This window comes from Hevea brasiliensis, chromosome 9, assembly GCF_030052815.1.
Source record: "Hevea brasiliensis isolate MT/VB/25A 57/8 chromosome 9, ASM3005281v1, whole genome shotgun sequence".
Classification (NCBI taxonomy): Eukaryota; Viridiplantae; Streptophyta; class Magnoliopsida; order Malpighiales; family Euphorbiaceae; genus Hevea; species Hevea brasiliensis.
Window position 1 is genome coordinate 16758699 of NC_079501.1, and position 14808 is coordinate 16773506.

General features: G+C 30.0%; 1 protein-coding gene and 1 pseudogene across 1 annotated transcript; one reads left to right on the forward strand and one right to left on the reverse strand.

Annotated features, from left to right (window-relative positions):
- Positions 1-2937: 2937 nt before the first annotated feature.
- LOC110633469 (abscisic acid 8'-hydroxylase 3-like) lies at positions 2938-6643 on the forward strand. The gene is made up of 9 exons (XM_021782079.2): positions 2938-3233; positions 4269-4593; positions 4688-4837; positions 4929-5180; positions 5272-5358; positions 5646-5724; positions 5925-6031; positions 6273-6391; positions 6538-6643. The coding sequence occupies exons 1-9, from the start codon at positions 2938-2940 to the stop codon at positions 6641-6643; spliced, it is 1521 nt and encodes a 506-aa protein (XP_021637771.2).
- Positions 6441-13642, reverse strand: LOC110633461 (toMV susceptible protein tm-1(GCR26)-like; annotated as a pseudogene).
- Positions 13643-14808: the final 1166 nt, after the last annotated feature.

Here is a 14808-nt window from a genome sequence, read left to right on the forward strand (position 1 = left end):
ATGAGAAAGGGTCAACAAGAATTGTTGAATTTGGGACAAAATTATACACAAGTCCACGCATGAACCATCCAGGATTCTTCCCAAAAAGTGTTTTGGACTTGACGACGATATTAAGGAATGGGACATTGATGTTGATGACATGTTCTATTAGATGCTACTAGGTTACACGGACTACAAATGTGTTTCTCTTTTATACATGGGCAGTTTCAATGCGGATAATTTGCATTTTATCAAATTAGATAGATGAACTTAATGATATGCATGAATGATGAATAATTTATTTTTAATTGTTATTTTAATTAAAATTATGATGGGTTCCATATATAATAAGAAATTTCCTAAATCTAATTGATGAACTTAGGGTAATGTAAAATTTGAATCACGATTATATTTGCTTTTAAATCCTGAGGTCGTATTCCTCATTTGGCATGCAAGACAGGACAATCTCCACAAATAAAACAATTTTATGTCTTTATAGCACCGTAATAATCTCAAAGAATAAGAGTTAGGGTTTTATTATTTTTCAAATTGCATCATAGATTAGATATTTTTCTTCTAATTTTGAGATGGTAACCTTTAATTGAATTACCTTAATTATTTTCAATTATTTACGTAAAATTTTTATATAAAATATTTATTTTTATGAATATGTTTCATTAAATTATCAACTACTCTTATTTATAAAACTATAAGAATCTTTCCATCTCATTTAAAAATTCAAAATTATACAATACTTTTGATAATAAAAGAACAATAATTCATCTTAAAACGTAGAGATTCAGGGGGAAAATCCTTCTCTTGATGGTGTAATTAAGATTAATAAATTTATATGGAGTTGTTACAAGTAAGAGCAGATTAGGTAATTGATAAGAGCATGAGTATGAAATGGGTCATGAGTGACAAAGAAAAGTAAACAAAAGTGTAGGAGACTAGGAAGACTTTGGAGTAATTGAAATAATGTGTTGATTTGTTGATATAGACTTCAGAATAGAAAATTAAAAATATTTATTTAGCTAAGCGTACGAGTAGGGGCTTTGATTTGTTGACATTTAGGCAAATGGGGCCCCTCATTTTGGGTCCCGTAATTAATGAGTTGAATTTTCTGAACATAATACGTTGGGCTGGGTCTTAAATTTTTTTTATTACTTTAACACCTGTTAAATCAGCAATATTTTTTGGTTATTAGATGAAATCAGGTTAGATTAGAGTGAGTTTTATAGATAAAAAAATAATCAAATATAAAATTTTAATTTTTATATTATAAAATAAATACCGAATAATTAATGTAATATATAATGACAAAAAAATTTCAATTTTATATATTTTTAAAATTTATCCAATTCTTTTGATTTTATTCATTTTAATGCAATTTATTAATATGGATAATAATTTTAACCCACTTGATAGCTCAAAAATAAAATATATATGTAAAATATAAAAACATATTCTAATAAGGAAAATTAATATAATTTCAATAAACACCCATTTTGATAATATATAATTTTCTTTCTAAAAATTTATTTTTATTTGCTAATTATTATAAAAATTAGTACAATATTTTTACAAGAAAAGGAAATATTTTATACTTATAATAAAAAAAATTCTTTTGCTAAATGATATAGTTATATATAGGTTTATAATATAATTATATTATTTTTCATATTTATCCTAAAATATAGTTTGGCATTGCATTGTTGTTTGTTAAAAAAAAAAAAAAAAAAAAAAAAAAAAAAAACAACTTTCGTTAAAAGCTATAAGACACAAAGTAAATCCCTTCCCATTCTCTCTCAAAACCCTATGGCCTCTTTTAAAAACAGCACCCCTCCTCATTTTCTTCTCCTATCCTTGAATTTTGGTTTCCTTATCCTGTTATTCTAATTTGTTTTTTTTTTTTTAATTTCTTTATATTTTTTTTATGTCTCTCTCCTAGTATATGGAGAAATCTACCCAATTAAGTTTGTGGGTTTTTGTCTTTCAAGCCCTAAATCTAGATATGAAGTTGATTTCTTTTTCCATTTTCCTTCAGATAAAAACCAATGGACTGCCAAGAGCTTATTTGCAGATCTTGATAGTGCAGTTGTTGAACAAGCAACAAAGGGTTTTTTTTTTATTCAAAGTTCTTCGAGCGATGGATATACCTAATTAAATAGTAAATACTAAGGAGTTCTTTATACTGAGTTTGTAATTTGTTTCAGATGTCAGTTTTTGTATTTGAAATTTTCAAAACCTTTTATTGATTTATGTCATTTGCAGGTTTTTAGTAAAAAATAATTAATAATGTAACAATTAATGATATTAAATAGGCAACTTATAAGAAAAACTTAAAAGAAATATAGCGTTACTAAAAATGCCTAAAAATTAATATTTAACTTCTAAAAAAATTAAATATTAAGGAGATTAAAAGTTAACTTATCTCTTATATCTCTTATAGCATTCAAACATTATTAATGAAAAGTTAAAAATAAAAATGCCCCAAAAAAATTCATAAACCTTAATGTCCAGTCCATATCATGATTATTACATTAAGAAGGAAAGGCTAGATTAGTTTATGGTATTTTATTGGTCGGAGTAGTCTATGCTCAGCTTAAATTGCCAATAAATGGTACAAACATAGAGATTTAATATTCTTTTCATATTATGCATTGTGCTTAAGCATCCCTAAGATGCATTATTTTTTAAGATAAAAAAAAAATTGTATCTATTGTATTTTGTCTCATTAAGACACAATTCCTTAGTACACGTATTTACATATAAAATAAATATAGTTCATATATTTATATCTCAATTTAATAATTAATCGCTTAAGTTTTCCCCTTATTTATACACCTTGGTAGTTAAGAATTTCCCACAACTGTCTCTTGCTAGCAATCTCCTTCACATCCATTGACCAAAAAAAAAAATCACCTTCACATCCTCTCTGCACATTCTTTGTCGTCCATGACCCTATTGAACCTTTCCATGGAAGAGCTTCTCTACCTTTTACGAAACAACTACGACATTATGCTGCTTATTATTGCTGTCTTCTCAATAGCAGTAACATATGTTGTCTCTAAACCTCGGAGAAGAGTCGACCTAAGAGATGAAGCAAATGCTGCAGCAGCAGGACGAGGAGGAGGAGGCGGCAATATCCCAGGTCACCTTGGAATACCTTTCATAGGTGAAACCTTTTCGTTTCTTAAGGCAACAAACAGTACAAAAGGATGCTATGATTTCATAAGGCTCCGGCGATCATGGTCAGTTGATCATCCTCTTCTGTTTCTGTCAAAATAAATTTCCAGTAATGTGACTACAAACGTTAGATAGATATAACTAAAGCTTTACGTATATTTATTTATTTTTCTCTTTATTTCAAATGAAGGTCCTCGGGTGGTGTGTGTGTGATATATTAATTAAAAAGTTTAATTTCATAAATTTTTTTCTATAAATTTTTTAACATTTTTAATGAATTTTTATTCAACTTACTTTCTACAATTTGTGGTATGATTTTCTTTTTTCTTTTTCTTGATGAAATGATGCATTGTAGTTATATTTTTGAAGGATCTTTTATCATGAAAAATACATTATTATTATTATTATTATTATTATTATTATTATTATTATTATTATTATTATTATTATTATTATTATACCATGATAATTAGTCTGTCATAACATTTGAATATTTTCGTCAATTATAAGAATAACAAATTATTTGATATTTATTTTTGACAAATTTAAATAATAAAGATTTTATGTCTTTACTAAAAATCTGATTAATTGACATATAATTGTAAATAGGGCAATGAAATAGACATTTTGAAAAAATTATTGAGTCCACTTTATATATGTGCATTCTCATTCTTCATAATTTAAAGAAAATTTTTTTTAATGGATACGTGTTACATTATTTTTTAATACACACAATATATTTTATAATTTTTGATATTTTGTTAATATTAACAAGAAATTTTTAAATTATGATTAGTTGGATAGTACTGATCTCAGCAGTTGGTATTCTTGATTACCAAGTTTCATACATTTCAGATTCATTATACAATGAATTTTATTTAAAACAAAAATTTAAAATTTATTTTATTCCATATAATTTTAGCTGAAATTTAATTAATTAAAAATCACGGACCAGAGATTATTTTAAAGAAAAACTATTAAAACATTTTGATTTGTTGTTTGAGAAAAAGAGTAATTATAAGAAAGTTTTTATGTTAGTTTTTAAAAGTGAGACTTAAGAATTAAAATTTCGTGATTTTGGCAAAAAAAAAAAAAAAAAGGTATGGAAAGTGCTTCAAGACAAGGATATTTGGCAAGATCCATGTGTTTGTTCCAAGTCCAGAGGGTGCAAAACAGATATTCACAAATGATTTTGTAGATTTCAACAAGGGTTACGTTAAATCAATGGCGGATGCCGTTGGAGAGAAGAGCTTGCTTTGTGTACCTCACGAAAGCCACAAAAGGATTAGGAGACTTCTTTCTGATCCATTCTCCATGCCTTCACTGTCTAAGTTTGTTCAGAAATTCGACCACATGCTTACACAGAAGCTGAAGAAATTAGAAGAAAGTGGTGAAAGATTTTCAATCCTTCAGTTCAGCATGAAGGTAACAACATTTTTATGCTTCTTACTTAAATCTGTTTTTGGTCTCAGTTAGTTCAACAGTCAAGTGACTAATTTCTAAAATGTTTTCTCTGTAGATGATATTTGATGCAATGTGCAATATGTTAGTAAGTATCACAGAGGATTCCTTATTACGAGTGATAGAAAAAGACTGCACCGCTGTTTCAGACGCCATGTTATCCTTTCCTCTAATGATTCCTGGCGCCAGATACTATAATGGCATTAAGGTACAAGGGGAAGTCATTGACTAAAATTTCACAAAATTGGCGTGTCTTCAACTTGTGCTCTTAATTTTGAGTTTTATAAATGTTAGAACAGGCTCGTCAAAGGCTCATGGAAGCCTTCAGAGGGATGATTGCAGATAGAAGAAGTGGAATGAAGACTCATGATGACTTCCTGCAGTCCATGTTACAGAGAGATTCATATCCAACTATTGAAAAGCTTGACGACTCAGAGATCATGGATAACCTATTAACGTTGATAATTGCAGGGCAGACCACCACTGCAGCTGCTATGATGTGGAGTGTCAAGTACCTGGATGAGAATAGAGAAGCCCAGCACACGCTCAGGGTAAGATTTTTGTTATTTTTCAGTTACTTTCGACAAAGCATTTCATTTTCTTTTTAATTGATTATTCACATTTATTGTCTCACATTTGCAGGAAGAGCAATTGTCCATAGCCAAAAATAAGCTAGATGGAGCCTCACTTACCCTTGAAGATCTTAACAAAATGTCCTATGGCTTAAAGGTTAGAGTACTATATATATAAACCAAATTCATTTTCATCTCCTCTAGTCTACCGAAGGCAGATCATGATTCGCACTAAAGCTAAGGAATTTCCAAAGAATGAAAATATTTGCATTGTCATATTAGAACCGTGTTTATTAAAAAACGAGAAGTAATGATCCCATCTTCCAACTACACTAACCTTTGAATGAAACCAAAGTGTGCTGAGCCAGAGAAATCATGCATCTGATTTGTCTTATTCTTTAAGACAAAATATAACATTGATATTCAAGCTTATGCATTCTCCAGGTTGTCAAAGAAACATTGAGAATGTCGAATGTCCTGTTATGGTTTCCTCGAGTTGCACTAAATGATTGCATAATTGATGGCAAGTTCCTCTGAATACTTTCAACCAAGGTCGATTTGGGACCGTGCGTACAACTTGTTTTTCCTTTTTTAATATTTTTTTAACTAAACATTATTTTACATCAGGGGGGAGCTTAGGAAAATGCTTCCAGTCTTTGGAAAATCCCATCTTTTTTTCATATTATAATTGCAATTTAACTTTTCTTCCCATTCTTTACTCAGGTTTTCAGATACAGAAAGGATGGCATGTAAACATCGATGCAACATGTATGCATTTCGACCCAGCATTGTACAAGGATCCTATGCAATTCGACCCTTCAAGATTTGATGTAATCACCTGTCTTCAAGATTTTTTTTTTCTTTTTTTTTTTGAACTTTAGTGAACCACAAACAACAAAAATAGCACTTTTTGTTCCTTAAATCTATCCGCCCTAGCTATTCAGTCGGATTGAAACTTGAAATCTCCCAAAAGAGATTTGTTATCTCTTGCTATTGTGTGGTTCCTCTAAAGCTTCCCATCTCAACACATAAATATGTAAGATGACAATGATTTTTTTTTCATGTGCCCAGGAAATGCAAAAACCATACAGTTTTATACCTTTTGGATCAGGACCTAGGACTTGCCTGGGAATGAACATGGCCAAACTGACATTGTTGGCGTTTCTTCATCGGCTAACTGGCAGCTACAAGTGAGTGGCTTTTCACTCGTCCAATTTCATGCACTTGTTTTTTCATTAATAATGAAAAGAATAAACGTTTAATTTTATTTTACAGTTATAGTCTATTATTTTAATTTCATCAATTATAGATACATACTTTCATAACATATACACAGGTGGACAATTCATGATCATGATCCTAGCCTAGAAAAGAAGGCCCATATTCCTAGACTGAGGAGTGGCTGTCCCATAACTTTGAAGGCCTTAAGTGATGGAAAATGAGTAGGCATGTTTTGGTACAATTTATCATTGTCAATTTGTGTGTTTCCCTCTCAGGCAGCAGCCTGGTTCTAGTAGACTTTTATTTATTATGACAAGCTTTATTTGTGTTTATTATACTTGCATCAGGAAAGTTGCTCAGACTTTAACAAGTAGTTCCATGTAGCTTGATGAATTCACATCAAAAACAAAATTCTCATGAAGGTCTCGACAGGGTTCACTAAAATCAATCTTTTGGATTCCCTGAACAAATCTCCAAAAATGACTCAACCAGTGCATCTGCAAACTCTGGATCATTGATATGATAAGGATACACCTTCACCTGTTATCATTGCAACAAACTGATTAAAACTAAATTATATCCATTATTGAAAGCACACATTCAGGCCAACAAACACTTAACAATTAAAGGGCAAATTACAGAGTAACTAAAATTTGCACTACCGTACAAATTGAAATTTGGAGATCGCACAAAAAACTAAATCAAACTGTAGGCCCTGTAAGCTATAATGAGCTTCATTTTGATAATAACAAAACTTAATGAAATATACATTAACCCTTTGTGCATAAGTATTTGAAGTGATTTTATAGGTCATGATATGCAAAGACATTGATGTAAAGACTATTCTATTGACATGGCTGATATAAAAAGATATTATCTTCTTGCATAACACAAGATGAATCAAAGTCCATGAAGAATTAGGATAGAAATTAAGTTCTTAGGTCCGTTGTACAAGATTAGAGAGATTATGCCATTTAGGACCTAAAATCAATTTTGTTTTTAGATTCAAGAGTTTAAAAAGTGTTTTTACATCATTTCTAAGGTTTTTGAATGTTCAAAATAATTTTTATAACCTTCCTTTAAAAACTCAAATTTTCAAAATTTAAGTCAGATAGTAGCGAGATTAGTTAACTTATCGCGAAAGTTAGTTAACTAGTTTAGATATCTAAAATTTTTTGTCTTACAAAACTACTTAACCAGTGAAAATTTTAGTTAACTATTTTCATACTCTAACCTGACACAACTCTGCTGTACATGATTTTCAAAGAAATAATTACTAGTTTTTTGAAAATTAAAAAGCCGTTAGACACTCTCTCCAACAGACGTTTTTAACAGTGGAAAGCACCTATAAAAAAACAGCATTTACTACAATTTTACCTAATAAAAGTATTCCTATTCATTGAGAATTTATTGTGCTATTTTTAAAGTTTTCATTAAAATACTCTTGAGTTTGAGTGGCAAATCTTCTCTTTCAATCTTTTAGCATTAAATTTTGTATCTGAGAGTTATTGAGAGTGATTTCATCTATACCAAAACTTATTTAAGGTTGTGTAAGTGTGAAGACACACTTGTGGAAGGTTTTCAAGCACCTTGTGAACTTGTGAAACTTGTGGTCTTTTGTGGGATGCAAAAACATTGTAAAGATTCTCAAGCATCTGGGAAGCTTGCTGAGATTGTAAAGTCTTTGAATCTTGCCTGTTGAAAAGATCAAATAGTAGAGTAACTCTCAAAGTGGGACTTTGGGAAGAGTGGATGTAGGCTAAGAGAGCCAAACCACTATAAACATTATGTTTGATTCTCTTCTTCCCTTAACTCTTTAATTTTCAGCACTTTGATTCTCTGATTATATATTGAATATGTTGAGAAATTATTTTATTGAGTTCATACTGAGCTTGAATAATTAAACCTGCAAACTCTTGAGTTAATACTGAGCTTGAATAATTAAACCTGCAAACTCTGATTTTATGTGATAAAACACACTTGATAATAAGTAATTATTTTGTGTATGAGCTGCTATTTGTGCATAATTTGTTTGATCACCTGAATTACATTTTAGAAACAGAGTTATACACATACATAGAAGTGTAAAGCCACAATTTTTCATTAAGTCTTGAGCAATGACTGAAAAATTGTCAAAGTGTCCAATTCACCCCCTCTTAGTCACTTTCTTTAGGACAACACAAACATTAGTTACCATTAGCAAAATTTACCAGAACTTTAACATATCAGCATATAATATGATGCAAGAAAAGGTACCTGGCGATCTTCATTTATTTGTATAAGCTTCTGTGGTTCCTCTATGAAAGCACCAGTAGCTTCAGCATCATAACAAAACTTTCCAGGAGCATCCAACGCAGAGAGACCTTTTTGTGGCAAGCAAACGCGGATCTTTGATGATGATCTATTCAGTTTATTTGCTATGAAGCTAGCAAACTCCTTATTCTCATCCGCAATGGTTCGCATGAGGGATATCTACAAATGAAAAAGATTGAAATGTACAGAAAAAAGGAAAGAAAAGCCAGGTTGATGCATGAGGACCTGTTACCTGATCATTATGAAGATGGATTTTACTGTGCAGAAATTTAGAAGTTATAGTTTCTCTAGTTCCAAAAGTCACCATGTCCAAGGCTCCTACAATCAGGACTAAAGGGATTTTCTTCTCATTGATAGCATCAAACCTGGAACTGTCACAAGCCATGACACCTCCAACCACATAATCTGCAACCTCTGTTGTTGTGATGCCCAGAACACCCTAAAGTGGAAAAGCACATGGAAGGGAGTGAATTACAACATAAAAGCTTAAGATCATTAACTATCTGTACTTCTTGCATAAATACGAGAGAAATAGGGAAAATTATTCCAATGTTCAATGATTTTTTATTCAACCCGGCCCACTAAGTCTTCAACATGGGAAATTCAGTGTTACTTCAACAACCTTCGTCTTCAAATTTCCTATGCAGATTTCTGGTTTTTTAAATTTTTGGTGAACGCATTATGGAGATTTAAAGTTAAGCTTTATAGAGAGATAATACCTGTATAATTCCATCCCTGACGAGAGACTCCATGGCCCTGCCCCCTACCCCAGTGGCATGGAAAACCAAGGTCTCATAACCTTCTTTTACCAATCTTTCTTTGACAGCACTTACACATGGAGTTGTAACTCCATACATAGTTAAACCAACCGTGAACTTGTCATTATTCTTACAATAATCGATGGATTTCTCTTTCTCAAGCTCACCGATTACCATTCCAGCGAAAGCAGCTCTAGCATTTGATAATACAACCTTACTCACGCTATTAATTCCACAAATGTCCACAACAGATGGAAACAATATCAGATCAGAAGCTCCAATGTACTGTTCAGTTCTACCGCTGGCTACAGTTGACACAATTACTTTAGGAGTCCCAAATGGAAGAGATCTGAAAGCTGATGACAACAGAGATGTGCCTCCTGTTCCTCCTAGGCCAATAGCACCAGCAAGAACGTGATTCTTTTCAGCTTTCTTTAGAAAGTATTCGAGTGCTTTACTCAATGTAGCAACGGCTTTGCCTCTATCTTCTGGAAGTGGGGTTTCCACAAAGGTTCCTAAATACTAAGCAAGGACATCCTTCCTTTGTACAAAGATAAAACCTTCCAACTCTGTAGTCTCCTTTTTCCCACAAGTAACATCAACAACCACAACTTCTACCTGTTATTTGGGTTATTTTTCATGAACAAATTAGGATCATAGGAGGAACAAAAATTTCATTCATCTGCTGATAGTTGACGATTAGAAACGCAATCCAACTTCTGCCATGAATTTAATTCCAATAAATGCTTACTCTTTTTCTTTGGTAGATTTTATCAAAAATCAAATTAAAAAAAAAAATTAGTGAGTGGAAGGTTATGTACGTACATATATTAATCTTGACCCTTAATTTGGTTGATATTGTAAATATAATAAATCACAGTGCATGTTTAAAACGATTCTGAGCGAATCTCAATCCTCTGATTTTTACTATTTTAGTTTTAACTTGCATTTTGCGCTAACTGCATTTTAAGGTTGGAAAGCATTAATTATGGCAAAATTTTAAAAATTCAAGCTTATTAATTGTGATTTAAATAAAGAAGATAAGATTTAATATACATTGATCAATACTATAAGACCAAAATAATTATAGATATTAAATCTTTGACAAGGTGAAATCTCTTGGGAAATAAAGTAGATAAAATGAAGAGTAATGAATTTAATTTGGTGGTATTACAATTATTTTTATAAAAATATAAATTTATGAATTTAAATCGTACTCAAAATTTAATAAAAAAATTATGAGCTTTGACATCATATGACTGACTCCCAAGGGCAGGTATTTTTCCATGTTCCATTATCCTTAAAAAAAATTTGAGTTTTAATGGAAGCTTTGAATGGGGCAGCAAAAGTCTCTTGAGCGGTAGAAGGGCTTTGGAGGTGGATTCATATTGGCGTCATGGTAATGGTTCAACTAATGTTTGGATTTAGGCCCATGGGTACATGGAATGGTGAATCGATTGCAAAACTTTATCTCCCTTTTGAGGCCCAAAACAATTGTTTTTTTTATTATCCATTCAAGTCAGCCCCGCTTAAAAACAGCATTTTTTCTATACAGAAAAAAAAATATTTAGTTAATTGAAAATAAAATACAAAATAGAAGTATAAATTTAAATATTATATTTTCATGTTAATCAACTTAATCACTTACTAAAAATAATACAAATATTTGATAGAGCATATAAATTAATCTTGAATATGTTTTAAATTGTTGATCATGTTTATAGCAGTATCTTCACAAATTCAAGTGAAGACTTTAAAAGCAAAATTTCATCACATGACTTTGGAGATCTTATAAATTTTTTGCTAGATCTTCCAACAAATATATAATTCATAGCCTAATTTAATTTGGTTCAATAGTTAAAGGTATATCGCTTATCTAATAAGTGTTAGATTCGAGTCTCACTCTTCTAATTCTTAATATATATGTGTAAGATTTGAGTTTACTCGATACGTAACTATATATTTTTTGATAAAGATGGATAAGTTAATATCATAACTGTTTAATATTTTTATTATAAATTATTAGTTTAAAATCCTCAGTTCTCTATAAATTAAAATTTGAAGAACCTTTGTAAAGAGTTAAGTGCCAAGAGGTTCAAGAGAAAATTGCATACGGTGAGAGTTATTAATGTATATCTTTCATTTTCACCAATGGATATAGGCAACAAGTAGAATCATCGTAAATTTTGTATTTTTTTATATATTTATTTTTACATTTTTCTTTATCTCATTTTTAACGATTGACTAACGGGTGAACTGTATATGTCACTATTCACCTTCACAGTTTTTAATTTAATTTTTAATATTAAGGCTTAAGCTATTTATGTTTAATTTTCTAACTTTTAAGAAAAAAGTCTTTAAAAAAAAAAAAAAACCCTTAACCAAAAGCAAGAAATCCAAATCATTTTAATTCAAGAAATTTGGTTTACCTGATTGACAAAAAAAAAAACGCTTCATTGTTTAGTTAATAACCAAACCGAAATCACCCTAATTTATATACTTCTCAAAATAGTAATAAGAACAAAATTATTAATAAAGTAAGCAAGAAAATTATGATGAAGAGTAGAATAATAACACATACCAAGGGAGAAGAGTTGGGTGAGAAGGGAGTTTAGATTGGATCGGATGGACTCAGAGAGAAACCAAAGCTCATCAAGCTTAGTATCTGCAGTCGCAACACACATAACTCTACGACTGTTACCTCTTTCTTCCATCTCTGTCAATGGTTAATTTTGGAAATGTGAATGAATAAAGCACTTCTTCTGAGTTGAAAATTCTTCTTCTTCTTCTCTTCCACCAGTTAGGTGGCCGCTCATTTTCTGCCTATACATATATGTAGCTTTATTTCCTTCTTTTACATATTAAAATTCAATTATTTATAAAAAAAAAAAAATCTATTAATTATAATTTAAAATATTTTTAATTTTATAATAAATAATTAATATTTATTTAATAATATATCTATTAAATTCCAGTTTGATTCTATTAAAATTTTAAATTTTAAATTCTCTAGATTTGCTAATTCAATAAATGGGCTGGATTTAAAACCTCTGGCTTTATTTCACCCACATGATAAAGGTTTTCTAATGTTAGTTTTGAACTTATTCTCTGCAGACTTGAATTTGGCGTTTGAAAAAGGAAAGTGGTGTTTCAGATTTTTTTCCCATTTAATTGGGAGGAAAAACTCAATTTCCCGTATAATTATAAAATTAATACATACACCATTATAATTATTTAAATTATTTTAAAAAAACATATATGATAGTTATATTTATATATATATTATTTTATATAAAATTACTGCTATATAATATAATTTCTCCTCAAAGAGCAACGAAAATAAAAGGGTCACATGATGGAGCATGATGGGCTGGGCTCCTCATAACCCATTGGAACAACAACAATTCTTTGACATTGGAGACAAGTCAGGGGGTCATGGATTTGGGCCTTTTGTTCAGTCTTTTTCTCTTCTTTCTTCTTCTCCTCTGCCTCCGCTTTCTTTTGCGGCCCCTGTTTTGGTGGTGGAGGGGGAGGCCCAATACTCACTACCTCTGCATGTTTTCCTGCTTTTCTTGTTCGGACTATGATTTCATATGGATCTGCATTTCCTGTTACCGTCAATGTCCCCTTTCCTTCATCAACTTCTATCTTATCTACACCTACATATCTCACAAACAAAAAAGTAAACAATTTAGTCCCTCAAGCTATATATAAAATTTCCAATAATAGATTTCGTGTTTGATATAAAGGAATTATTCTAAATGAAGGGAACATACACAAAGAAAAGGAGCAAATACATATAGTACTAACCTTCAAGGGCAGATACAGCTTTGAGAAGCTTCTTCTTGCATTTTTGGCATGAAACATCAACCTTCAACACAGTCCTTTGTACCATGGAGGATCCACAGTTTCTTTTGCTATAAGCTAAAGAATAAACCAGGCCTCCTGCGTCTCATTTATATATATATATATATATATATATATATATATATATATATATATATATATATATATATATTAAGCAAAAATTAATGTAAAGAGGAGAATTGGTGTAACGAATCTTTGGGTTGTTCACCTTCCCATGCAAATTTCTAAAAGCTTGTGCGTTGAGAAGTTTGTTTTTTATGCACTTTGGATGTTTCAACCCATTAATCCTGACTTTTGTATTTTGCTTACGTTTTGATCATCAAAAATTGTATATTTAGTTGGGTTGATTCTGCCGGCCGATGACACAATCGATGCACTCTATGTTGCAATCCCAACAACTAACAACTTAATAACTAATAACAACTTAATAACTAATATCATGGGCACGCTCCATAAACAAATGAATTTTATTTCTTATCAATATTTTTAATCTCAAAATATGGTTATTCAATTGGTTTATTATTTAGTTCGTTGTTCTGATTAATTTTATGGATTTGATTTGGTCATCAATCACTCAAAAATAATTTTAAAAATTTAATATATGAGATCAATAATTTTTTTGAATAATTATAACTATAATATTATTTAGGAAATTTGACTAAAAATTTAAGGAAAAATATTTTGATTACTATATGATTATTAATTTAAGAAATTTTTTTAAGTATAGTTTAAAATAATAAGAAAGAGGATATTTTGATTAAACTTACAAAATTAACATGATTAAAAAAACTAATAACGTAAGTATAAGAAATTAAAAAAGAAAAAAAAGAAAATAATGTTTTTTTTTTAATTTTTGTAAGCAAATCATTTTTATTTCAAATAAAAATACAAAAAAACACTTTTTTTTCCATCAATTAATAATTTTATACATTTCATTTAATTTTTACAATACTAACAATTAATTTTTTTTTTTTGTTCCAAAGAAAATGATCAAGAGAGGGGTGAATTGGACACTTTAAGCAATTTTTCAGTCATTGCTCAAGACTTAATGAAAAATTGTGGCTTTGTACTTCTATGTATATATATATCTTTGTTTCTAAGATGTAATTCAAGTGATCAAACAGAGTATGCATAATTAGCAGCTCATACACAAAATAATTACTTAATATCAAATGTATCTTCTCACATAAAAATCAGAAATTACAAGTTTAATTATTCAAACTCAGTATTAACTCAATAAAACAAATTCTGAACATATTCAATATATAATCAGAGAAATAAAGTACTGAAAATTAAAGAGTTAAAGGAAGAAGAGAATCAAACACAATGTTTATAGTGGTTTGGCTCTCTTAGCCTACATCCAATCTTCCCAAAGTCCCACTTTGAGAGCCACTCCACTATTTAATCTTTTCAACAGGTAAGATTCAAAGCCTTTACAATCTCAGCAA